This window comes from Drosophila montana, unplaced genomic scaffold (genome assembly GCF_035044405.1).
Source record: "Drosophila montana isolate Dmon_TW-CO22-7 unplaced genomic scaffold, ASM3504440v1 contig_3287_1, whole genome shotgun sequence".
Lineage (NCBI taxonomy): Eukaryota > Metazoa > Arthropoda > Insecta > Diptera > Drosophilidae > Drosophila > Drosophila montana.
In genome coordinates this window covers 19,849-43,900 of record NW_026998171.1, presented here as the reverse complement: position 1 = coordinate 43,900, position 24,052 = coordinate 19,849, and the positions used below count along the sequence as shown (strand labels likewise).

Genomic DNA, 24,052 nt, shown 5'->3' with positions numbered 1-24,052 from the left:
TATATATATATATATATATATATATATACAATATTGAAATTAGAAATCTAATTTATATATATATACAATATTGAAATTAGAAAACTAATTGTCGCTCATTTTTTAAATTAAAACAGTAAACGAATGATTTTTACCATTTATACAATTTTATTTATAGTTCTTTTATAAATAGTTTACAATAATAATAGAGTAGAAATATTTGCAAATGGCACACTTTCAAAATTTAATTTGTTTTAAGTACAAAAATTACGTTGCGTTTTTGCGGTTTGCGTGCATTTTTATTAAATACAATCATAAATCAATTAATAATTGCTTAAAAGCTAAAGGTTAACAAATGCACAAAGTACATTTAATACTTTTAATTGAAGCCGACACAACCAGCTTTATAAAGAAGTTGCCATCTCTCTAGTCCAGAGCTGTTATTTGAAGGCTCTCGCTTTTGCATAATGTATATATATTGCCTTAATTGCATAAAAATACATAAATTTAATTTTAAATTAATAGAAAAATATACAAATCGTTATTGTTATTGTTTATTTTTTGTGACTATAACATAAAACTTTTGGTTTATATAAGGAGACCTCACGCCGGTTTTTTACAACACAAATCGCATAAAAAATTCTCAACACGGATCTGACTATAACTACAAAGGAGTTGGCAGAAGGCACAGCATACACAGGAGAAGGTTGAACTACACGTTGCAGGTGAATTGAAGTAGAGTGGGACAAAGGTCCAAGGTTCTTAAATGTACTAGCCTAGTTAATTTACATTGGGTTCTTTAGCTGTGTTTCACCCTAAACACAATACGAGGCAGGCACCTCGAAGATGATGTTGGCAGCGGAATGACGGAAACTTGGATTCTCCACATTGGGCGCCGCTTCGACGAGAATGGTTCGCGACTTCTCGCCCAGCCGGCAGGCAATGTTGTTGCCCACATTTACGCGCAGTTCGGTGCCGGTAACGCTGCAAGCGGAATTGAACATGATATTTAGTTAGATGTGCTTTAAAGGATATATCAAGATACATACTCGTGGTACTTCTTGCACACAATGCCAACCAGTTCACCAATGCGATCATCTTTCAGCGGCGCCGTCGACTCGCTCTGCAGCGCACAGACCAAATCGTTGTTCTTGGGTGAGTGGAAGACAATTAGCTGATCCCGGCCAGGCGTTATGCTAATGGAGGTCAGCTGCAAGCGGAAAAACAGAAAAGAGGTTTCAAGCATACGAACTCCAAGTGAGAACTACAGCCGCATTACCTCTCGAATGGGGATAGAGCGGTCCATGTCGCGGAACTTATCCTTGATGCCACCCAGCTTGTAGATGGTCGTATCGGTCACAATGAAGGCGCGATCCTTCTGCTTGTTGAACTTGTTGAACTTCTTGGCGAAGCTTGAGAACAGCACCTGGCGGAAGCTTTCGCCGCCTCCGGCGCCGCTGTTTTTTAGTTTGGCCACAATGGCGCTGTAGGCACCATAGCTGCTGTTGTCCTGCGAATTGGCCAGATAATCGCCCAGCCACTTGCGCTGCTGTCCCCAGTAGGGACGACGGCCGGCAATCGCTGTGGCCGCAATTATTTGCAGTCGCAGCTGGGGCCATTCGTTGCGCGGATATTTGCGCAGTATCATGTAGGCGCGCCAGAAGTCAAAGATGCGATGCAGCTTGGCCTCCGCCTGGCGGCCGGCCAGCGGCGGCTGGGGCCACTGAATGCTGCGCCCATAGTCGCGCTGATGCTTGGCATTCCGGAAGCGGTTGGCCAGCTCTTGTACATAGCTGCGCAGCTTGTAGGTCTTATATGCACGCATTATGGTGATAGCGGCCTTTATCTTTTTGTAGTTGCGCCGGGCGATCCAGCCGCGCACCTGCTTCTGCAGCAGCGTCACAATGTGTGGTATCATCTCGTTACGCTGCTGCTCCAGGGCAAAAAGTGTGCGGGGCGAGCGTATGAAGATCTTGGTGTGGCCATATTTCACATCCTGCGCAAAGCCCTTCTCCTCGATGAGCACACGGACGCCGTCGCGTTCGCTACCAGCACGGAAATTGGGCCACGTATACTGAGAGATCATCTTGTAGCGCAACAGGAACTTGTCATAGCGCTGGCGATGTACAAAGCCGGCGCGACGCACGCGCACGTTTTCCAGCAGACCGAGATAGCGCACCTGATGCTGGACGCGCTCCTCGTCGAAGACCGTGGAGCTCTTAATGTCATTGGGTTTGATGCAGCGCACATAGAAGGGCTCCTTCTTCAGCAACGTGGCGACCAGATCGGCCATGGAGCGCTGGAACAGCGTACCGGCGGTCAGTGGACGTTTCGTAGTCTTCTTAATGTCCTGTGCGCCCTCAGGCCACATCTCGCTAAGATTGGCATCCTTGGAATTGTGCAGCAGACGCTTGAAGTCCTGATACAGCGTATCCCTGTTCTTCTCAATGAATCCATTGATATTGTAGATGACATCGCCAGCATAGTGCGTGATGCGGAAATCCTCGCGATGTTTTAGCTCCTTGTCGGTTGGCTTCAGCTGGCGACTGGTGTAGTGCGGATGCTTGTTGAGGTTCTTGTCCATGGCGCCCAGCAAGGTGTCATCGGTGACATTGCCCACGCTCAGACAGGCCTCGTCCATAATGGCTATGATGCCCTTGTGCGGCTGCTCAACGAGATCGCAAATGATCTGCAGGAAGAGATCAGGCATGAGTTGTGCATGGCAAGAATTGAATAGAATTGCTCACCTTGTTGTTGAAGTACTCAATGTTGGTCCATTCGATGCCCTCACGTTGGTACTCCTCCTGCTCCTGCTTCAGCACCAGCTCTGCAATAGATGTAACTCAGTTAAAGACTCTGTCCAGGGCAACTGCCAAGGTAACTCACCAATGAACAGCTGCTGCAGCTTCTCGTTGCAATAGTTAATGCAGAACTGCTCAAAGCTGTTCGAATCGAAAATCTCAAAGCCATAAATATCCAGCACGCCAATAACAGAATTGAATCTCGCCTGGGTCTTACTGCCGCGGAAGAGTATGGCGCGATTAATGCGCGATATAATCCAGGTGAAGAGGCGATCATAGATGGCCTTGGCCAGTGCATCCTTGCCGTGCTCCGCTTGGATGGCATCGTGATCCTTCTTCATGACATTGCCACCAGCGGCAATGGTGCGTTTTGTCAACGCCGCCGACAGCTCCGTTTCGGTGACCTGCAGCAACTTGGCGGCTGACTGCAGATGCGACTTGTTGCTAATCACCAGCTCATCCTCAATGGCTAGCGCGAAAGGGAAGTTAAGGCGACGAACTTAGTTGATCTTGATCTAAAAACTCACTTTGGAACTCCACATTGCCCAGATGCAAGACGGACGCAATTGTACGCCAAATTGTTTGCACTTCGTCCGCCTGGAAGCCCAACGTCTTGAATGCATTGCAGGTGCCCTTATAATCCGACTTCTCGGTGAGTATGTCCATGCTGCCCTGGTTCAGATAATGATACTTGCCCGTCTCCTTGTGCAGATCATATTGACGCAGCTCATTGTCATTGGCACCACGCAGCAGCTATTAAGGAGCACAGTAATTAGAATATGTTTAAATAATAAATTAAATTTTTGTTTAATACTTAGTAAATATTTAATTACAAGTTTATCAAGTCTAAAGCTTTGTGCAAGTTAATATCCATTCACTTTACTCATTTTCTTATGTGATAGGGCGAACGCTCGTAGACTTTTCATTTAGAAAGTCATGCAAGACGACTTGCAAGACAGGTCATCAGAAGTGTCCTGCATGAGTGGCACAACATTTTTATAAATATCTCTTTGATGACACTTTTGGCAATCTAAGCAAGATATCGTCGAGTAAAAGGTCATGTCTTGGTAGATGTCATTATTCTCTTTATATTCATTCTCATTCATAGGCACTCACGCGGCTGAGTTCGCAATTGGCTTGTCCATATTCAAAACAGAATGTTCAACTATTTAGTACAGCAGACAATTAGCACAAATGTTGACCATAATTGAACTTCCGCTTTAATTGTTGCCAGTTGCCATTTGCGAGCCGCTGAAAATGAGCTACGGAATTCCACAGTTGAACAGGCAAACAAGTTAATATAGAGTCACATTCCCCGACACTAATTCGTGTAAGGCAGAGTGCTACGAAATTTCAATTCCAAAAAAACATACATCAATAACTCTGGCTAAAGTCTGTAGACAACAGGTGCAAAATATTTGCTTAGAGACCACGCACAGCACATAAACAAATACTCTGTAGCTCATAATATCTATAAACTGTATTTGTTCATAAATAAATAAATAAACAAAGACATGTGCCAGGAAAAACCCGCATATCAAATACTAAGCCAAAATGTATAGGGTAGAAATCAAATCAAATCAAATCTAAGAGTCGCTTAATTAAGAAATTTTATTTAGTTTGGGTGTTAAATGGAGAAATAATGCTGGAAATTCTTTGGCTACATAAATGGCCTGAAACAATTAACGCCTTCAAGCTAAATTTAACAGCTAGAAGCAACAATGGGCGCTCTCTTGTTTCTTTTTGCTTTTTCAAAAGTAACAACAACAAAAATTCCAAATGGGAAGCGAGTAGATAAAATCGCATATACTCGAAAAGTATATATTCTATATAAGAAAAGGGAACACACCGTACATAAAATACCCTAACGGGCATTTAGTGGATGTGTACTTTTTTCTATATGATATCGTATATAAGATTTTGCAGGTATTCTGGAAGAATTCACTTTTCTGAACTGAGTTTAATTAAGATAATTATTTTTGGATCTTTTCTATAAAAACTTCTTCATATAGCAATTCGATCTTACATATTGTTGCCCAAATAGTCACAATGGTTGCCTTTCTTTAACAACTGAATAGTTGCTCAATTTTTGATAGATGGTTTCCAACGCAGCTATATGTTATAATAGTACGATTCGGACGATTACGACACATGTATTATCTGCATTCGCAGAGCTACATTATATCATATAATGAATAAGCGAATGCTTTGCTGACTCGCTTACATTTCTTATGAATGACTTTCTGTTATCTAGGCTTTCATACATTTCAAATGATATCATACATAAATAATATATATGAATTTCAGCAGTTCTGCACAGTCAGTTGATAGATTGTGAGCTCAGCTGACGGCAAATGTAATTGAGTTAATTAATGAATAAGTTTTGGGTTTCAATTTCTGTTCCACATATTTGTAGGCAATGGAACTTTTGACATGTGCTAATTTGCTTAAGATTTTTCAGAGAGTAGAACCATTTTAATGGACTTAGTTAAGAATCCACAACTTCTTGGACTTATCAGGAATCCCATTAAATATATTTGTAATAAGCTATTATTGGAATGTTAACGATTTTCTTGATAGCTTTTATTGCTGAATCAGCAAACAGCTATGATCGCAGAGTAATAAATATTTATAGCTGGGCATATAGGCAACTTGACACCCTATTAAAATACCTAGAATATTTTACAAATATTTATTGTGCATATATGTATGTTGTTACATATATGTATAGTTATGCATGAGAGCCGCGCCCCGTCATTGACCTCACACCAGGCTGTGAATTGCCACCCACCTGGCTGAACCACCCCGCATTATCAACGCCGTCCCGCTGACTCACTTGGGTAAATAACAACAACGCGTCCACACACACACTCACACACTCGCACTCACACTCACACTCGTGTGTGGGCCTAGTTCAATATGCCCACACCCTTTGCCTTAGGCCTGCATCGTAGTATGCCCACCTGATAGAAACTGTGGAAGTTGCGCTCGCCGGGCTGTTGCTGCACCACACGCGACTTCTCCAGCAGATAGTTGGTTATGATGCCGCCCACTGGATCCGCCTTGTAGTCGAACTCGATGTCCATGTACTTGCCAAAGCGACTCGAGTTGTCATTGCGATTCGTCTTCGCATTGCCGAATGTCTCCAGTATCGCATTGCTCTGTATAAGCACGTTCTTAACTCTGAAAGCAAATAAAAAATCATTTTCAATTATAATTGCATTTTTATTAGACTGGACCAACGACCCATCCCGAAAAACTAATTAAGTAAATGGCACTCGCCCTAATCCCTCGCACAAACAGACAATAAATGTCCGTTTAAATTGTTTTAAGTTTGAGGCACTAAAAATTGGCAAAGTGGCAATTAAGCTGAGGCATTGACTAGGGTTTGTCTGAGCTCCCCAGCCCAGCCCATCTACTCTGCGGCCCGTGCCATCCAGTTTTTATGGTTCGCCCTAAATTGCCATGGAACGATTAAATGCTTTCTTGGACTGGGCAAAAAAAACGTGTAGTTGGAAGCGTGAGCAATTAGCGGTTCACTTAATTTCGTTAATTCTATTATAAAGTCGTATTCGTAGTGATGTCATGTGTCCACGGGTCAAGGAAAGCACACTATATATACACTATATAGTAGGGGTATTCGTAACTGGGGAATGCTGGCTCTGCTCTAATGAGGCGCCGTTGAAAGTTTCATTTAAAATTTGCATGCAACACAATGGCAAATTTGTCATGCCTTGGCATTCACGAGTTGGCTACAGTTCCCATTCAAGCGCCAGTTCCCAGTCTCATGGTGAATCTCCAACCTAAACATTTCCATACTAACTGCATTTGTGAGCGCGTTTTAATACAGCGAAGTGAACTTAAGTTCAGCTTTTTATTAGCTTATAATATTGAACTATTTCTAATTGAAGTTGCTTTGTAATTTTTAAATAGTCCTTTTGAGAACTAGTTCATTAAACTAGTTATATTCTTAAAAAATTTACCTTTTTAAAGTATCATTACAGGTTGAATAGGATCGTTTCCTAAAACATGCTCTTTGAACTAGTTCTTGGCAGCATATTCTGTACCCTGGATTTCTTTTTAGCATTGACTTCTGACCTCTTTTACTATAAGTGCTTCCAAGATGAACCACTTGATAAGCTTCATATTGAGAACTATGTAGTTCATTAAACTATTTCTATTCTTAAAAACTTTATCTTTTCAAGGTTTCATTAAAAGTTTAATAGGATCGTTCCCTAAAACTACTCCTATACTAGTTCACTTGCTTTTTAAACTAGTTCTTGGATTTCTTTTATCATTGAAAAAGTGCTCCCAAGCTGAACCACTTGGTAAGCTCCCTTTTGGGAAATAGTTCACCTTACCAACTATCGCTCTTTGAAACTTGCACTCATCTAGTTTAAGTCTGGCTTTGATTCTGCTCTCACAATCTAAGAATGCTTAGCTCTGAGCGCTGGTTCATTTACTATGGGAACTAGTTCATTTGCATATACAACAACTAATTCTCAGGAGAATTATTTGGCTTACCTTTCGATTTCATTCTGTCCTTGTGCATTGGTCACCGCCGCAATGTACTTCATAATGATCTTGGAGGCTTCCGTTTTGCCCGCACCAGATTCTCCAGAGATGAGTATGCACGTGTCCTGGTGGCGCTGCTTGAGCACCCTGTATGCCGCATCTGCGATGGCAAACACATGGGGCGCATTCTCGAACAGCTCACGACCCTTGTACTTGCGTATGGTCTCCGGCCCATAGATGTTCATCTGTCTGTAGGGATTCATCGAGACGCACACCTCGCCAATGTATGTGTAGATGGAGCCAACCTGAGTGCTGCAAACGAAAAAGTCTCACATTAGTTGAATAAATAAAAGCACAACAAATTCCAATGTTTTCATAGGCATTTGAATATATGTACATATATGCATGGAAATTCCCCATTTAGATTTCAGATCTCCTGTGAATATACCCAATAAAAATACAGGTGGGTTGCCCTGCCTATACGCCCTGCCCGCTGGGAAACTGTCGATGATTTTGATTCCAAATTTGTTTTTCAACAGACAAATTGAAGTTTGTTTTTGGAGCTGGACATTGATGGCTTAATTTGTCTTGGACGCCGCGGGCGCTGCTCAGTTGGCGATGCGATTAATTCTTGTTGTTGTAGCTGTTGTTCATATTGATTAAATTACAAACTAGAATGCGATTGTGTGTTTATTTTGTGTACAATTAAATAGGCGCCAAAAGATTTCGATCGACAGTTGCACAGATGCGGCAGGTCAAAATTTGGGTCACTTGAATAAGGGGAGAAGCAAAGGCAATGTCTAGCGATGGATATGTTATCAATTTATAAGACACCTGCAGAAGTAGGTGATTTCTAGATAGATTTGATTCATATGATATTCACTTAGATCATGAAGAAACACAACGATTCTGGGTGAATTAAGTAAGGATTCAAATCTATGTAAATTTAGTAAATACTTAAACTGGAATCTCAGAGTTTTATAAATATTATTGGATATAGTTATAAGGTATTAAAAAATCAATATAGCCCACTGAGATCTAGAGTTTGTTTTATTAAAAACTAAGCGCTTGTTTAAAGTTCTCTGGGATTATTTTTTAAATCAATTTCTTTAGCACCAAAAATCAACAGGCTTTTATTGGTATATCCCGAATATAAAATCAATTTAACCAGAAACCAAAGAAAACAAATTCCCACTAATTTTATTAATGGTTTGGCATATTAAATCAAGCGCTTAAATCAGAAGTTCATGGCACTTAGAGACGTACGATTGCTTAACAACCATAATCAAATAAGTAAGCAACGCAAATAGCATTATTACGAGCATTTACTCAAGCTACCAACACTTGCTTAATGTTACTTAATTTCCCAAAATACACTGCAACAACAAGTGCATCATTTGTGGACCTCATGTAATTACAAGCGGGGGAAGGAGTTGCACTGTTACAAATACAATTACATCAAAACAGCCGCAAAAGAGTTTGGTAACAACAACAATAACAGAAAGAAAATTGTGCGCAACAGGTGAGCTCTGTTACAAAACTATGTTTGGGCGTGCCACGCCCACTTAACAGCTGACTGCCGAAACAAAACGCTGCAAATTAACAAGCAGGTAGGAAAAATGCAGCAGCTGAAATTGACCAGCTAGAAAATACTCTGTAGTGTAATATAATTTGGACGATCTATATCTATATATCTTTATATCCATATATCTATATATCTTTATATCTATATATCTATATATCTTCATATATCTATATCTATATCTATATCTATATCTATATCTATATCTATATCTATATCTATATCTATATCTATATCTATATCTATATCTATATCTATATCTATATCTATATCTATATCTATATCTATATCTATATCTATATCTATATCTATATCTATATCTATATCTATATCTATATCTATATCTATATCTATATCTATATCTATATCTATATCTATATCTATATTTATATCTTAATCTATATCCATATTTAAATTTTGATCAACAAAATGTATCTCCATTCAACTATTTATCATACCCTTTATATCTAGTTTTATTACGAGGTAGAAAAACTCAAAGACAAAGCCGTCAAAGTTAGAGAGATTGTTAAGAAACAGAAAACGTGAAAAAGAAAACAGCGAAAAGTTTTGTTGGCCCGCAGCTTGAGCTCATGTGTATAAAAACAATAGCACTTAATATTAGTATTTATTGTTGTTGTTGTTATTCTTGTGGTTGTTGCTTAGCTGGTTGTTTTGGGGCAAACGGCAGTCAACACATGTTTTTACTTAAGTTTTCAGTATTTATTTATAGAGCTGCCGCTTGGTGCTACATTTGGGTCAAAATGTGACAACCCAGACAGAGGCGAAGACAAAGGCAGACGTGAGAGCTGCTCAGAGATGATTATGTGGGCCTCTAAAGTTGAACTACTGAACTCCAAGAAAATGTGATGGAGGGGGGCACAAGCGTTTAGCACGCTTGTTGACTTTCTAGCACAGCGGGTCACATTTGAAATCGGATGCCGAATCGGAACCAGAATCGGAATTGGCATAAGAAAAGAAAAGGGCAGTCAGCAAGCCGCTTAGCAAAGTGACTATGTGATTTCTACGATTTCACCCCCTACTCAACACCTGAGGTGTGTGGTATGTGGGTGCTGTGCCCATCGACCATCGCCCACGTGGCGTATGATTGACGGACAGCCAGCCCAAATGGCTGACTGCCCAAATGAGCTAAGAAAAAATTGCTTAAGGCAAAGGTGCTCCAGAATGGATTTAAAAGCACGAACAGAAACACATGTGATCTGATCTCGCCGCAGATTGGGAGACATTCGACATGCTGACAGTCGGATAAAGTTGTCATATTTTGAGTGAGCTTCGGGGATCAATGCCCCAATAAATCATACGATTATTGTGTTTGATCCCAACGTCAAGAGTCTTTAGCAGAGTAGCAGCTACTTGGTTCAGTGCCCTGAAAGTGCTTCAAGTGGACGTAAAAAGTCTTGGGAAAGAACTACTTGAATTTTATAATATTATTTTTTCTATTCTTACAGTTTCCTAATTGTCAAAAACAATTTATTTGTCATGGGGGATGTCAATTTGGTTTGAATTTCTAGATAACATATTATATTTATTTATGTTTTATATATATAATTATTTTTAATTTCTGGAAAAATATAGAGAAAATAATTGCTTTGCGCCAATGTTTACATTTTTTAGAATTATTTTATTTGATTGTATTGCTTTTATTTTTTTAATATTTAATATCTTTTTAATATCGGAAGCTTTTAAATTTTCCCTGTAAAGTTCCTTAGATTTCCCCTTCCGACAATGCTTTAAAACTAATTAAAATTTCAATCCCAAACTTATTTACTGCTTGATTTCTCATTTCGTACAATTTTAATATTTCCAAAGAAATATATATATTTATTTTTTTTAATTTGAGTATGTTTTTTTTTTGGGGGAACTGGTCGAACACTCCTGCTTTTTTTCTTAACTAGTTTTACGGAATTCGGAACTAGTCTGTGCCATGAATATTTAAATGCTCAGCGCTCGTCGCCTTCACGCATTCACAATATAAAGGTCGTTATTCATTGCTATTGTCGATGATTTTGATTTTTGCTTATAATTCGAATCGGCAAATGGCGTCATCAAGATACAAAAGTTCTAAGTGAAAAGGCGCCAAAAATAAAAAAAATGCAAACAGTCTCGACTATTTGTTATTGTTATTATGTTGTTTACACAATTTGTTTGTGTCTTTATTTTTATTAATTATATAACTATGTGAATCATTCACACGATTTACTCGTTCCCTGTCAAATACTGAGCACATGGCAATGTTATTTGCCTGACTTTGCCAGTTTTTCGCTACTTAAGCCGTTAATAAAAAAGGCTTGTAACACGTTTGCTGACTAATCATTTGTTTAAATGCTAATGTCTATTCGCAGGCAAATTGCATTTGTTCAGAAATATTTTACAGCTTGATGATTCACTCGCATTCACACTCATTCATTCATTCATTCAAGATTCGCCTGCACTAAATCGTTGAAACGCACTTTGGCTAAGCCTTGAGGGGATGATCCAAAGAAAATCAATAAGTTTAGTCATTCCACGCTGCATTTTTCACTGGCTAAGGCGGCAGACTTTACGTGACGCTGACGTCATATTGGCCAACAGACTTGGCTTTAAGTAGGTCAATGTTTTATTTGCTTTTTGTGGATTTAATTGAATTTGATGCGATTTATCGATGTGCCAAACAGAGAGCTTATAGAATCGAATAGTGCGTGACGGGGCGGCTGGTATATATGAGAAGTGCAGAGAGGGGCGCTGGACTGGCGCATGCGATTGTGAGAAGCGCATAGAAGGGCACGCTTGGGAATAGAAACATTCGAAATATTTGATTGCTTGCCAAAGAATTTAGTCATAAATGACACACATTACAGCTGAAAACCCATCTGCACCGAACAAATGTATATGAAACTGACAACAGCATTATTCAACAACACTTTCAATTTTCATTTGCAACTGAGTTTTTCCTCTCAATGTTCGATCTTTTTGCGCAATGCAATTGCAGCTTTCAAATTAACTTCAATTTACACCCAGAATTGTTTGCCATGGAGGCAGACGCATATCAATTAGCAGAGCACAAGCCCCACCAGCTTCTCTCCTGCTGCTCAAATGCCTGGAAGACTAAACAGGCGCTAAATTCTTGGACTCGACATGGGCATAAATTTTTATGTAAACGTTGCCTTTTTCTTAATTCTGTTTTTGTGTGTGTGTGTGTGTGTGTGTGGGGCAGCTGGGAACGAGTTGCAGATGCCCCCAAGTAAAAGTTATTGCAACGCAAATGACAAACATGAACGTTCTACGCTGCGTAAATAAACAACAATGCAGACAGCGACGTTGTCTGCCGTGCGATGTACAAAGGCGGGCTAGAGGAGGCGGGCTATTGAACTGCTACACCTGATACCTGTGTCTGCTAGCTGAGTCTGCAAGACGTTTGCTAGCTGTTTGTCTGATTTCTATACCCTGTAGACATGAAAATGATTTAAAGGGTAGCATAAGACTAAGGCCATAAATAATACAATACAATATTGATTATTATGAGAAGTTAAAATGTCAAGAAAATGACAAAATAAACAAACTTTTTATAGTAGATCTTTGCCTTTTAATGTGGGGTTAACTTTCGTTTTACTGCGATATTCTAGTAAGCGGAGAATTTGCTATTTTGATTGTAGGACAACTTCTAGTCGAGCTACGCAGCTGTTTTGGGACTTCAGTTGCATTGTGCCTGGGTCATTAGTCGTGCCTGCTAGAATTTGCACATTAGGGCCAAGAAAGCGGCTCAATTAGTGAAGCGCCAACGTTTGCCAGTGGCAAGCGTTTTGGTCGTTATGTAAATGATTTGATTTCCGCTGCGCGACAGTATCGAACGCGCTTATCGGAGCCCAAAGGGGCGGCATTTGATAGCAGCTTATCAAGAGCCCAGTGGCATGTAGGCAGACATATGGAATGTGTCGATTCGCAGCCAACTGTCTGTAGATATAAAGGCGTATCTATAGATGAAAGTAACTCAAGGTGCGCTTTGAACTATGCGATACTATACATATATAATCTGTTGCATCTGGACGTTGGGCCATGACTAGAATGCAGTCTTTAATTAGGGTTTGGGCGGGGCAAAGTAACACTGGTCTCTTGTACAAATAAACAGACAATCTTTGATAGCAATCGGAAATTGAAAAGAAGAATTCTTGAAGTTTTTAATAGCCGCAGTAAAGCTACATAAACATCATTTTTTTTCTTCTATTTTTCTTTTCATCGTCGCGCCCTGTAGGCCTTTCATAATTTTCCGAGACGCCTTCTTTGTAATCAAGTCTTGGCGAATGCAATAAAAATTGCATTTATAGACAGGTCGAATAGAAAGTCACGCAGATCGAGGGCCAGATGGGAAAAGAAGAAGAAAATGATTTGTATAAGAAATACTATGGTACGAGAAAACCAATTTCTAGAGAGTTTCTTTATGCTAATATACACTGAATTATAAGAGAAGATGCTGGTTCAAACCACAGGCTTGTCTCAGCTGTAGCTAGTGCTAATTAACATTTAATAATAATAATAATACCTATAGAGACAATGTTTAACAATTTGTGTGGTGTTCATTGCATAACAAATTGAAGAGAGCTGCTTATCGGGTATACAGCTATACGTGGATAGTCAATACTTGTACCCAATATGTGCTTAAAGTCGAACCCAAGGTTATTCATACATAACATATATACGAGTACGTATCTGGCACATGAATAGCTCGCTAAGTTTAACACTTCTTCGGGTTCATGCAATCTTATCAAGACTGTGGCATTATTAAACAAGTCGAGTCGCGGCTATTTATACAAAAGCACAAATAAAGAAGGAATAAAAGAATGCCCACCTAATATACCCTATAAATGTTTGCTCGCATAGAAAAGGAATAAATTATAACAAAGGCAAATGTAGAGATAACCACCGATTTCTTATAAGCAGTCTGATAAGATTAGGCCACTCCCAGACGTGCCAAGGGTTAAATAACTTCAATTTACTTTTATATATGGGCGGGGTAAAACGAAATCGTATATTTAAAACGAGGGGAAACTTATAAAAGTGTCAGAAAAGCATTTGATGGGATCATAAAATTGGACACAGATAATAATTAAAATAAAAAAAATTAACTGGCACATTAAATAAAATAAATGCCTCTGTGGAATACTCAAAGTGCACCTTGAACACGCCAAAAAATATACAAATAAATAAATATAAATGAATAAACAAAATGTTAATGTGATTGACATGCATTTGGTAGTTGTCAAGTGTTTACCCGTTTGCATTGACAAACGTTTTCTTAGCAATGAGTCACGACTTTGACGATATGGAACTATAAATATTCCAATTGCGGACAAAATTTGTTTTCCTTTTGGGGATTTTGGCCAGCTGATAAGACTATCAGGTTTGCTGATGATAAAAGGCAGAAATTCTTGCCGAAAGTCTGCACTTCAGTTCCCAAGAACCGAGAAATGAATCCAACCAGAGGTTGGCACAGGCACCACTTGTAACTCGGGTGCGTAACTTGTGAACTGGAAGACGGGCGGGTTCAACGGCAGTTCATGGGAAAACGCAGTTGGGTAAATAAACAGGCAGCAATAGATAGGTAGATGCTGCTCTATAGATGAAACCGAACAGACAACAATAGCCAGAGTAACAACAACAACACACAAAATGTAGGCCAAATAAATGAGAGGCGGCGCATAAACAAAAGTCAGCTCGAAAACTAAAAGTATAAACTTATCAGCGCTACGTACACATGGAAATGCACTCGGTACAGTGCATAGATTGTTGTTGTTGTTGTTGTTGTTATTGGAAATAGTGCAATCAATCAGTGCAAGTAGATTTATAGATACTCCTCCCACAACCACACACTAAATGGGGCTACGGCACAGCGGTGGGCCATGGGCCTGGACACTTGACTTAATGGCTCGTAACATTTTTGGCGATTCGGTGGAAGAAGAAAAAAACATTAGAGAATCCCTTAAAAAGCAGCTCTGAACTTGAGGAAACATTAACAAACCGAAATCTCTTTTAAAAGGAAGAAACTTGTTTTTTTTTCTAGACTCTTTTATATCCCTTCAGAGGGTACTATAAATTTGTCACGAAATGTGTAGCGCATACAAGATATGCAAGTATTTTCTGTTCCTGTAAATATCGTAGCCAAATAAATAAAATCTTCAATATTATCCTCAGAGATCAACAAAACTCCAACAAATCGGAATACTATAGTAAATGGCAAGAACATTTAGAAGAGTATTTCATCTTCTTCAAGCCGCTTTTAAGTTTGGGGCTTTGCAAACTGACGCCATCAACCGGTTTTGTGCGGCTGCCCCTTTTTTGTTTTTTTTTTTTGTTTTTTGGGTATGCCAAGGCATTTGTACACGTATTTGTTATGTGCGAGCGCCAGAGTATCTTTAAGATACACACCGCGTGACTCACAATCCTCGTATGCGTAGTGCAGCAGCAGCAGCAGCGCAGGCTTTCCATTTCATTTTCGAGATACATTTTTTGAAACACACATATTTCAATCGAACAGACACATATATACATATGCACATATGGAGAGAGATATATGTTATATATATATAAGTAAAAAGTTTTGTGCGCGTCGTGCAGCTATTTCGGGATCGCGTTTATATAGGTCTGTGTGGGCTGGCATGCAGGGGCAGAGCATTCATATATTTACTATATTTACTTATGACAGTGCCAAAAAACATATATATATATATATATATATATATATATAGCTTAGGCTACTAAAACTGTGTGCGTATGCTCGCGTTGCATTGTTAAAGTCCCTTTGTGTTGAATGACAAATTGTCAACTTTAAGTTAAGACAAATGACAATATATATATTTATATATAATTTCAACTAGATGCATTTTAAACAGATAAATTCACTACATTGTAGAACAGTCAAAAGACTTGAGCTAAAGTCTTTAAGTCCGTAAGCTCGCTTCAAAACTTTATCTCATAAAAAGAGAATCTGGTAGGAATAAATATATTGAAAATAATAATATAATATATTCAATAAAAATGTCTATGTCTTTAAATATTTAAAAAAAAGTAATACATATATATTTTAATATTTATATGCACATCTATATATTTTAAAAAATATAAAACATTATAAGACTCTTAGCAAAATTCCTCACTTCTAGTTGGACAATGGGAGTCAAGGATTTTATGTGAGTTAAAATTACAATAGCTAAGTATTTGAGTACACATTAGGGTAAATAAACTGCGGTTCGTCCACAACAATTTGCATATTCTTTATGGTTTATTTTTTGTTGCGTTTTTGTTGTTTTATGTTATGCTGCTGCTATTATAGAGCCCCAGCAGAGTACGAGTACGCAGCACATGATGTCATGCCACACATAGTTGGGATGAAAGAGCGGGCAAATAAAAAGGGAATTAAATAAAAGTCATGTCTGGTCATAATACAAAATGCAGTTTTGGCCATTTCTCAGTTTTCATTTCATTTGGTTTTTGTTTTCGCCTTGCTCTTGTTTTGCTCGCCGCGTTGTCTGCTCGATAAAAAAAAAAAATAAAAACGAAAGTGAGTTATTTATTTCTCTCGGTGTGTATTTTGTCTTTGGCTTTCATCATTTTCCATTGCAAATCGCATTTTGGCTCGTTTTCAAATAATTTGTTATTTTGTTTTTGAATTTGGCGCGTTTCTGACCCTCAACTGATTTGCTCAATGGGTTTTTCCTACAAAATTGATATAGACATACTTATGTAGTTTATATATCCAGCTATTTCTTTGGCTGATTTTCCGGGTTGTCTTTTGTAATTTCTGTGTTTATAAATTACAAATTGATTTGTATTTTGTTACGACTGCATTATGATTACATATGCGAGTACGTGGTACGTGTTATTATCGCTTCCGAGGCGTAAGTTGTGTAATTAACAGTTTATGGAGCAACTTTAGATGTGAGTGTGACCATTATTGATAAGTCTTCAAAGTTGTCGAAATGAGTGCACTTAAGTTTTGGTATTAATGTTAAGTTTGTATTCGAATATGTCGCAAGGCTCTTAAGACTTTGTTATACAATATGTCAAAGGTATGTGTTATAGGGAATACTAGATACTTAAAAGTTCGTTGGGGAAACTTTTTTTGCCGTTCCTTAAAAGTAATTATGCTAATATATAACTGATGTACATATATGGGGATACATAGATGTATCAATAGACTACGAACACTCGCCCACAAGCATTCAGTTCGTTTCTAGTTAACTGCCCTGCAACGTATCTACCATTGTTGTTATTGTTATTGCTACCGGTCAGTTCTTTGGCCCACGTTTAGTTAGTTACACGTAAAGTTGTGGCGTATTTTATTTCATGCAGCGTGTGTCAACAACTTGTTGCATGCTGCCGGCATTGTCAACGTTTGTGGCAGCCAACACGCTTCGGGCTCTGGGCATGGGTCGTTGCATTGCATGCCTCGCTGGGCTCTGATGTTTGTGGTTCGTTGCTTTAACGATGATTATCATCATATTCATTATCATGCTCAGAGCTAGGCAAACAGTGAGAGTTCTTATTGTTTATTTAGTTTGTTATCAGTGCGTCATGAAATCGGATTCGCTTTTGCCACTTTATGCGGCACTTTACGCAGCTTCGCTTTTCATTATAATGATTAATGGGCTTGATAGCGATAATGAGCTCTTTACTTAGCGTATCTATTCAAATGTTAATTGATTCATTTAGCTGACGCCCGCCTTAGATTATTCAGAGTAACTCACTTTATAAAATCAATCAGATCATTTCGTTATTTTGACTGCATTTAAATGTGATTAAATGTGATTCTATGGCTGAAGCTGATTCACTGTCCCACTGTCAATATATATATACTAAGTAAACTCAAAGAGGAAATTAATCACACAATATATACCAACACTTGTTTTCTGATCGAAGATAAGCTGTGCCGACGTTTAGTGTTGGCTAATGGATTTTGCAGACGTTAATGCATTGCATCATTTCTCCAATTAGGAAATGTTACGATATAGGGATTTGAAACTCTCTTATTGAATTGTTGCTCCAATCTTTTTAGTTCTTCTTTAGTTCTTTTTTTTTGACAAATTAAATATTCATTAATCTAGCCTGACATTTATTTAGTTGATTTTTGTATGGGTTTGTTTTAATATTTTCTATTTTAAGCAATTTTTAAGAATTCTATTTAATAGCCGAATAATCAAAAAACAAAATTGACGATTTGACAGAAAAGTTGTTAAATAAATGTAATTTTTTTTGTCTGGCTATCTAATTAATTTTATTCAAATAATAATGATGTATCTTGAAAGTAAATCAATTGAATTTTCGAAGTGAAAAGAGATCTTGAATGAGATAGATAATCAAACATATATATAAACATGATAAATGATTTACTTTAAAGAAACTGACATTGATTCTTCAAAGATCGTAAACAGAAACAGATAAACCAAAAATAGGTTATATATTAGTTAAAACATTAAATGTGTTAATGCTGTGCTTAACAATACCTAATTAAACATTTCAACACTTTAGCCAGCACTTCATTAGACCAAATCCTAACTCATTAGCGAACCGTTTCGTTACGGTTCATGTGACATAGTGAAATACAGACAATGGGTAGCCCGCAAAAAGAGTCTAACACCTTGATAGGGCATGTGAATGGCTCCATTGAGTACGCTGTCAACCAGAACTGATGGCCAAGAAGCTGCCGCCGAATCAGGTTAAGGTAAAGTCAAGAGGGGCAACCAGTTAGCGGCAGCCTTGAACGGGACACAAGGCTAATGCACATTGTGCCAAGAGACTTTCGTACTTACCGCTTGCGCAAGTTGTCCATGAACTTCTCCATGTTGACCTGGTCCAGCAGGACAAAGTCCGCCACGCCCGCTTCCCGTTGCATGGCCATGTTTGTGCGTTTTTGTTTTGCTCACAAGCTCACAAGGCGAGAGAGAGGTGGGGGGGAGAGAGAGAGACGCCGAAAAACGTAAGGCCTCAATTAATTGCCGGCTGTGCGCGCAACTCAGGTAACGAAGCAGCTGCCAAAGAGGACGACGATGACGATCACGTTGGGGAAGAAGCAGCAGAATATTCAGCAAAACACACACAAAACGAAGATCAAGAATTCACGGTTCCTTTTTCTTTTTGGCTTTTGGTTTTTGTTTTTATTTTGCTTTTGTTTGTTTGCTGCTACGTCACGTTTCGAATTCTTAATATATATGTAATTTTTTGCGTTTGCTTTAATATTATTATTCTTTGCGTCTTATACTTTACGACTGTTTTCAGCTGACATTGCCAAAAAATGAAATATGAAAACTGAAGTGTTCTTGAAATACATATAAGTACGTATGTATTTGTATTATTGAAATCAATAAATATTTTGTGCCAATTGGAGGGTAGTCGAATTGTTAATGAAATTCCGCCGAAATCGCAACACGAGAACACAAGACACACGCGGGGGCAGACGCAAATAAAGCCAAGCACAATAGAAAAACCGCAAAATACGCGTCGTCTTTGGGTAACATTTAATATCTGATTCGATTTGTCGATCGAAAGAGCTTGTTCAGGCCGCGCGCCACTGCCAGAGTCAGATCCAGAGACGGAGACAGAGCCAGAGCTAGTAAATAAAATTGCCCCTAGCCACAGCCAGCTGGTTTTTTATTTATCGTTTCAGAGAGACGCGCCACACACACACACACTCACACACACTCACTGGAGGAACAACCACTCGGCTGCGCGTTCGAAGAGAAACTGTTCGGAGTGAAGCGACTTTACGCCACGCACAGCCAACGTAACCGCTCGCAAGTGGTTGCACTGAGCGAAAAAAAGAGCGCAAAATCAATATATACTGCATGACGGCTAGAACGTTCGCAGCAATCTTAAATGGAATATACATACAATATTTAATTGTTTTGAATAAATAAATGCTTTAAATGTGTATACTAATATATATCTATACATATATATGCACATATATATTAGAAATTATATTATATATTATATTATATCTTATCTTATATATTATATTACATATATTATTATAATGATTTCATGATTTCAAACACCAAAGCTAATATATACCAAACTGAACAGTGGCTATATATTATTTATATATATATATCACCGCTAGTATCATTTACTAGATGGTATCATTTAAGTATTTAAACATATCAGAAAATAATATATACAAATATTAGCATAAACTCTTGTGCCTTGTAAAACCCCAGTTCCGAAATCAGCTGCTTTTTAAATTCAGCTTTAATTTCAATAAAAATAATTTCTCCGAAATTCATTGCAACCACTTGCCCAATTTTGTTCAGCGTATCTTCGCTTGGTTTGTTAAAGAAGCAGGGTTGTTTTTGCACTTGGCTTACAGACTTACAAAGGTTTGCGTCCGTGCTAACGAGTGGGTATGGGACGCAAGTGTTTCGTGGCAGTAATTTCTGGTGAGTCACGACAATTGTTTGTCACAAATATAACGTACAATAAAATTTGGTGCAGCTAATTAAATATGTAAACTAAATTGATGACAGAGTAATTCAGCAAGAAGGTAAAACTTAAACAATTTCATGCAATTTAAGCAATTTAATGACAAAAATACTCGTTGCATACTTTCGGGCTGAAGCGGAAAATGACTTTCTTTCACAGCTAAGTGCGGAGCTAACGGTTTCTTTTTAAGTTTCAAGATATTAATGATTAAAATAAAAATAATAATAGATATAATAAAAATGATAACTAAATATAATTAAAATAATAAATAAATAATTAAAAATTAATAAGAAAATAATATAATAATAAATAATAATAATCTATATTTTATTTCTATTTCTTCACTAAAAAAAACTACAAAATTATAATTTTTAACAATTGATTTTAATTGAAGAATTTTACACCAGTCAATAAATTAATCGAATATGTGTTGTTTTTTTTTTGGTCGTCAAGGTTTCCGGCATCTGTAGTACTGTAATATTTTACCGGTCTGTTGTGTATACCTGACCATTTTTTTTTTGGTATTATTTTAAATTTTTTTTTACGTTTTTCTTTTTGTATTATTGTGGAAGCAGTTAACATAGAGAAATGCAAGCAGGAACATCCTGTCTAAGCCCAACCCGTATTCTTCTTGGACAGCACCACCTTCTGCATGTGCTCATCGGCGGTGTGGATGGTGTGCAGGCCGCCGGCGTGACGTGGCACACACTTGTTGACAGGCACTGTGCCGCTTAGGCCCTGGGTCCAGGCATTGGTCGAGTGGGGAAACTCGTCCTTGCGGTAGTAGCCCATGATGCCCGATTTGCGGATCTGGCCCAGCTCATAGGTGACTATTGGGCCGATGCTGTTGGAGGCCTTGGCGGAGGATGGTCGCGGCAGCTTGGAGCGTTCCATGGTGCGCATCACGCAGGGTGTGTCGCAGGAGAGGCAGGCCAGATCCTGCATGACCTTGACGCGGCCGGCCGCAGCGGCGCAATCATCGTTCGTCATCTCCATGTACTTGTGCAGGGCCTCGGCAATGAGGGCGACACGCTTCTCGATCATGTCGCGGAACTCCTTGAGGCTCAGCTCGAGCGAATCAATGCCGAGGGTCATGCGCAGGCCGTCAATGATCTGGAGAACGTTCTTCTCGTTGACATTGATGATGTAGCGCACCTCGCAGAACTGCTTCTCCAGGCGCTCCTTGTACTCCTCGAGCTGCTCCAGCGACACCTTTGTGGCCAGCTGTGGAAAGTCAACCTTTTCGGCCAGCAGCAGCTCCACATCCGCTTTGTCAATCTTAATCTCGTCCAGATGCGCCACCGAATTCTTGAGCGTCTGTATCTGTGTTGTGGCCGTATTTATCTTGGTTAACATGCCTTGATTTGCCTCCAGATTTCCGGCTGAGGCCAGCTTCATCTCGCGCATAGACGCTTGCATTTCCTGCATCATTTCCATTAGACGCTTGGCATCCTGCTTCATCAGCTCGGCGGCCAGTTCATTAACCTTGTTGGTGAGTGCACAGAACTCGGACTTGAGCTCCAGCAGCTCGTTGAGCATGCGCTCGGGTCCATAGCAGAGATGCTGGTCCAGTTCCAGTTCCTCCTCGGCCTTGGCCAATTCGGTGGGCGCGCTGGACTCCTCCATTGCCATTTCTTCCTCCTCCTCACCCTCCTCCATTTCCATCTCAACGCCAGCCTCAGCGCTGCTCCAACTGATGGACACCTCGTCATCCTCGACCCGCATCAGCACACGGAGCTGGCGTGCAATGTTCCGCAGCAGCTTCATGCGTTCCGGACTGGGCTTGCGATCGAGCATCAAGTGGGTGACATTGTTGAGCTGCTCCATGGTTAGCTTCAATTGGCCCGTCAGCAAGCTAACGAAGTTTTGAAACTCGAGCTCCTTCTGCTCCTTCATCAGCTCAACCTTCGAGAGGCGTCGCTCCAGCTTGGCCAACGAACCAATCACAGAGCCCTCGGCACGCGGTTGGGTTCTGTCCAGCTTGGAGGTGCGCGAGGAGGCGCGTGAGGCCATGCCAGGCGATGAAGCCGCGCCCAGATCCGTATGTTGCTCCGGCTCCGGGACTATCTCCAAATCTGGCTGTGGCTCCGCAGTTTGGTCTGCCTCCTCAAGAGCGGGGGTCACTGCTCCCGAAGGCCCCGGAGCCGGAGTGGGTGCTTCCGTCCCAGCAGCCGGCTCGGGCGGTACCTCCGCCTCAGCTGGCGAGGCTTCTGCTTGCGCGGCTTCTGCTGGCGCGGCCTCTGCTGGTGCTGCCTCTGCTGGTGCGGCCTCTGCGGCAGCCGGTTCGGCGGCTGCCTCGGTGGGTGCTTCATCGTCGTCGGCGCCGGCGTGCAGTCGATACCTGGAGGACTTGCCAACTAGGTGCAGGTGCACAGCTACAGCTACGCCAGTATCTACAGATAATCTCAAGGAACTTACTCAGGCTGCTTTGCAGACGCATGTTGGCCAGCAGATAGTCATCCTGCTCCACCGCCTCGTCAAGGCATTCCAGTTTGTGGGCAAAGTTCGAGAGCAGCACGTGCAATGCATAGAAATTGACGTGGCCCGACTCCGGTGAGCCGATGGCCACGTCTATGAGATCCTTGTATGTGAAGCTCATCATTGTTGTCCTCAATATAGTTATGTGATTTCTATTGTCTCTTGGAATTTAATAGCAGCTCGAATGTCCACCAAATTTTTCACTACTCTAACTGTTTGATATTTTATATAACTAAGCTGTTTTTTATTTTGTACCAAAATCTAGAATTAACTGAGAACTGAATTGTTTACTGTGGCATGAATAATACTGAGTGTAAATGAAGCACATTTCCAGGCATGCTCATTTTTATATTCATATCGAAAAACTCCAACTGCTCAAAAAGTTAATAAAGTAATGACGATATTTCTTACACAACTATATGTGTTTCTTTAATAGATATAGCGCTCCAATATGCCCGATATCGACACACATGTTTGCTAACTGCATTAAACAATGTCCGACCTTGACTTGCCGACTGTTAACGCTGATCAGGCCATTATGCTTTGCTGTACTAGTAAGGTTTTACTGTAGTACCATTTGTGTACCACAAAAATGGCATTTGTATATATTTTATATAATATATATATATTAATTATTAATTATATTTTAATTTATTAATATTTATTCATTAGCATTGTTAGTTGGGCTTTACTGTACTATTATTTGGATAACACGAAAATGGAGTTGACTCTCTTTCTAAACACTCAGCCTCAGTTAAAATTTCTTTTCGTTTAGCTAGGTCCTACTGTACTATTATTTTGTGGCCACAAAAATGGGCTTCACACTCCAAATATACACACGCTTTATATATTTAATTTTTTTTAATGTTCCATCTTAGTGCATTATTTTCTCGTTTAGTTGGGTTTCACTGTACTACTGTTTGTATGTCACGAGATTTTTCGCGATTCTATTAATACACACATGCTCCTCTACCTCAACTAATTATTTACTCGTTTAGCCAGGCCTTACTGTACTACTCTTTGTGTGCTCTAAAAATGGCCTTTATCTCAAAATATACACATATTTAATATATTTCCTTATTTTAATGTTTAATGAGAGTATATTACTTTCTCGTTTAGTTAGGCTTCACTGTGCAACAACTTGAAGCACGCACACACGCACACACACCAACACACGCACATTGGCTGCGTTATCACAGCACACTGATGCGTAAGGCAGAGCTTTCGTCGA

At 39.5% G+C, this 24,052-nt stretch overlaps 2 protein-coding genes across 2 annotated transcripts; both read right to left on the bottom strand.

The window, feature by feature from the left end:
- Nucleotides 1–524: 524 nt before the first annotated feature.
- Nucleotides 525–18,793, bottom strand: Myo31DF (Unconventional myosin ID). The gene is made up of 9 exons (XM_064690902.1): nucleotides 18,675–18,793; nucleotides 7,305–7,607; nucleotides 5,744–5,963; nucleotides 3,308–3,533; nucleotides 2,866–3,249; nucleotides 2,727–2,806; nucleotides 1,259–2,668; nucleotides 1,029–1,189; nucleotides 525–963 (listed from the first exon to the last, which is right to left on the bottom strand). Exons 1-9 carry the CDS (start codon nucleotides 18,761–18,763, stop codon nucleotides 795–797), a joined length of 3,042 nt encoding a protein of 1,013 aa, XP_064546972.1. The 5' UTR covers nucleotides 18,764–18,793; the 3' UTR covers nucleotides 525–794.
- A 1,912-nt stretch (nucleotides 18,794–20,705) lies between these two features.
- nis (no individualized sperm) lies at nucleotides 20,706–23,126 on the bottom strand. The gene is made up of 2 exons (XM_064690904.1): nucleotides 22,762–23,126; nucleotides 20,706–22,700 (listed from the first exon to the last, which is right to left on the bottom strand). Exons 1-2 carry the CDS (start codon nucleotides 22,943–22,945, stop codon nucleotides 20,953–20,955), a joined length of 1,932 nt encoding a protein of 643 aa, XP_064546974.1. The 5' UTR covers nucleotides 22,946–23,126; the 3' UTR covers nucleotides 20,706–20,952.
- Between the last annotated feature and the right edge of the window lie 926 nt (nucleotides 23,127–24,052).

Excerpts from the sequence above, each read along its gene's own strand:
- Myo31DF (XM_064690902.1), bottom strand. The coding sequence starts at position 18,763 with ATGGCCATGCAACGGGAAGCGGGCGTGGCGGACTTTGTCCTGCTGGAC. Across the intron at positions 7,608-18,674 it reads ATGGACAACTTGCGCAAGCG|CACTCAGGTTGGCTCCATCT; the intron begins GTAAGTACGAAA and ends TTTCGTTTGCAG. Across the intron at positions 3,534-5,743 it reads ACTTCCACAGTTTCTATCAG|CTGCTGCGTGGTGCCAATGA; the intron begins GTGGGCATACTA and ends GCTCCTTAATAG.
- nis (XM_064690904.1), bottom strand. The coding sequence starts at position 22,945 with ATGATGAGCTTCACATACAAGGATCTCATAGACGTGGCCATCGGCTCA. Across the intron at positions 22,701-22,761 it reads GCGTCTGCAAAGCAGCCTGA|TTGGCAAGTCCTCCAGGTAT; the intron begins GTAAGTTCCTTG and ends ACCTGCACCTAG.